Source organism: Pyrgilauda ruficollis, unplaced genomic scaffold (genome assembly GCF_017590135.1).
Source record: "Pyrgilauda ruficollis isolate IOZ18807 unplaced genomic scaffold, ASM1759013v1 scaffold1773, whole genome shotgun sequence".
Taxonomy (NCBI): Eukaryota; Metazoa; Chordata; class Aves; order Passeriformes; family Passeridae; genus Pyrgilauda; species Pyrgilauda ruficollis.
The window spans coordinates 1-1,970 of NW_024516687.1; the positions used below are offsets into that span (position 1 = coordinate 1).

Below are 1,970 nucleotides of genomic sequence, written 5' to 3' on the forward strand. Positions count from 1 at the left end.
CTTACAGTGACATTTCAGTGCCAGCCTCATAACTTCACCCGTGGTTGTTGCACCTACTGGACTGGGAATTAAATCAGGGCAGGGTCTTTGGTGGGAGCTGCTCTGGGTCAAGGGAGACACTGAGAGAGAAACAGAGCAGGCAGAGAAAGGCAGGAGAGAAAGGAGGACACAAATCCAAACAGCTGAGAAGGTGGCACTTTGAAAAACAAACCAGGACTGATGGAAAATGAATGGGGCAGAAATCAATAATTCTGAAAGTTTTATTTCTTGTCAAAATACATCCCACACACCCAGCCCCACACAATCCTGATTCCACACCCTCAAATTTGGATCCCACTTCTCCCAATCTCCTTCCAATCCCATCTCACCCTGGAGGCTGTGGAATTGAGTAATTTTTGCACAAGACTGAGATTTTTTGAGGTGAAAACAAGCCAATTTAAGGTGGGATTGAGCATTTTGGGATAAGATTGAGTTGTTTTCAGTGCAATTGAGACATTCTGAGGTGACAGCCCAATCCATCTTGACTTTTGGAGTGCAAAGATATGGAGAACACTTCCTGAAATCATCCAAGAACCCACAAATCCTCCAGAATATGTCTTTAAACCATAAATTCCATCTGAAATACCTGTTAAATGGTGAGATTTTAGACATCTTTGATCAATTGCTTTCTTTTTAGTCCAATTTCAGGTGTTTTTAAGTGATAAATCAGAAGAAAAATTAGGGCTAAACCAAAAGGATAACCAGCCCACTCTCTTCCCAACATGGATCACAGGGAATGTGGGTTACCAGGCCTCTGCACAACGTGAGTCCTCCCATGGGGCATGGATTTGAAGCAGTGCAGGAAGCTTTTCCTGTAGTCAGAGCACTTGCAGGGCTTCCCTTACCAGTGGCTCAGTTGGAGTTTGGTCAAGTGAGAGCTCTGGGTGAAGCTCTTCCCACACTGGGGACACTCATAGGGCCTCTCCCCATTGTGGATGCGCCGGTGCCTCACAAGATGTGAGTTCTGCTCGAAGCCCTTCCCACAGTCGGGGCAGCAGAAGGGTGTTTCCTCGGTGTGGATCCGCTCATGCAGGAGGAGATGGGACCTGCTCTGAAACCTCTTACCACACATGGGGCACTTGTAGGGCCTCTCCCCAGTGTGGATGCACTGGTGGATGATGAGGTCTGAGCTGTACCTGAAGCTCTTCCCACACTCCAAGCACCTGTAGGGCTTCTCCCCATCATGAAGCTGCTCATTGACCACTAGATCTGATCCCTGGCTGAAGCTCTGTCCACCTTCCTGGCACAGGGTGGGTCTTTCCTCCTCAGAGCACCCTGGGCTGGGTTTGTAGCCCCTTCTCCTGTGGGATCTCTGGGGCTTTTCCTCCCCATTGCATTCCTCTGCCGTGGAACCACTCAAACCGGCCTCTTCCACAAGATTCTGCTGGGGAGATTTGTGTTCTCTGGTCTCTGTCCTCAGCTCCTTGTCTTGGGGAGGAAGGACAAGGAGAAAATGGGATTTGCCTCCATGCCAGAAGGAATGGGAAGGAGATCCTTCCAGGGCTTCCCCAGTAGGACAGTGACGGCTGCAGGGTTGTACTGCAGCCGGGGGCCATACTGGGCTGGGAGATGGAGCAGGAGAGAAGGGGAAAGGGGCACTGACTTCCTCCTCACATGACTGGGCAACCCGGGACATCTTCCTCTTCCGCTCAGCCTTCTCCTCCATCTGGCGGTGGCTTAGGGATGGGAAATTCTGGTTTGGGAGGAAAACAAGAGATGAGTGCATTGAGTTTTTTACTGGTTTGAGGGCAAACCAGGTAGAGAGTCTAAGACAGAATTACAATTTAACAAGAAAATTAAGATCAAGGCAATGATACAGAAACACTGCCTTAAACTGACAGAGTCAGGATATAACCTGGCACCCTGTTGCTCAGGGTGCTGGTAGCAGTCCAATTAAATGGTGGCTGCAGTCCTGTTGCAGTGATGAACGT

General features: G+C 49.4%; 1 protein-coding gene across 1 annotated transcript; it reads right to left on the minus strand.

Moving 5' to 3' along the window:
• Nucleotides 1-884: 884 nt before the first annotated feature.
• LOC121351872 (gastrula zinc finger protein XlCGF9.1-like) lies at nucleotides 885-1,705 on the minus strand (the record flags this gene model as incomplete). The annotated part of the gene is made up of 2 exons (XM_041464277.1): nucleotides 1,643-1,705; nucleotides 885-1,279 (listed from the first exon to the last, which is right to left on the minus strand). Coding segments are annotated over exons 1-2 (458 nt in total), but the record flags the coding sequence as incomplete, so codon positions are not given.
• Between the last annotated feature and the right edge of the window lie 265 nt (nucleotides 1,706-1,970).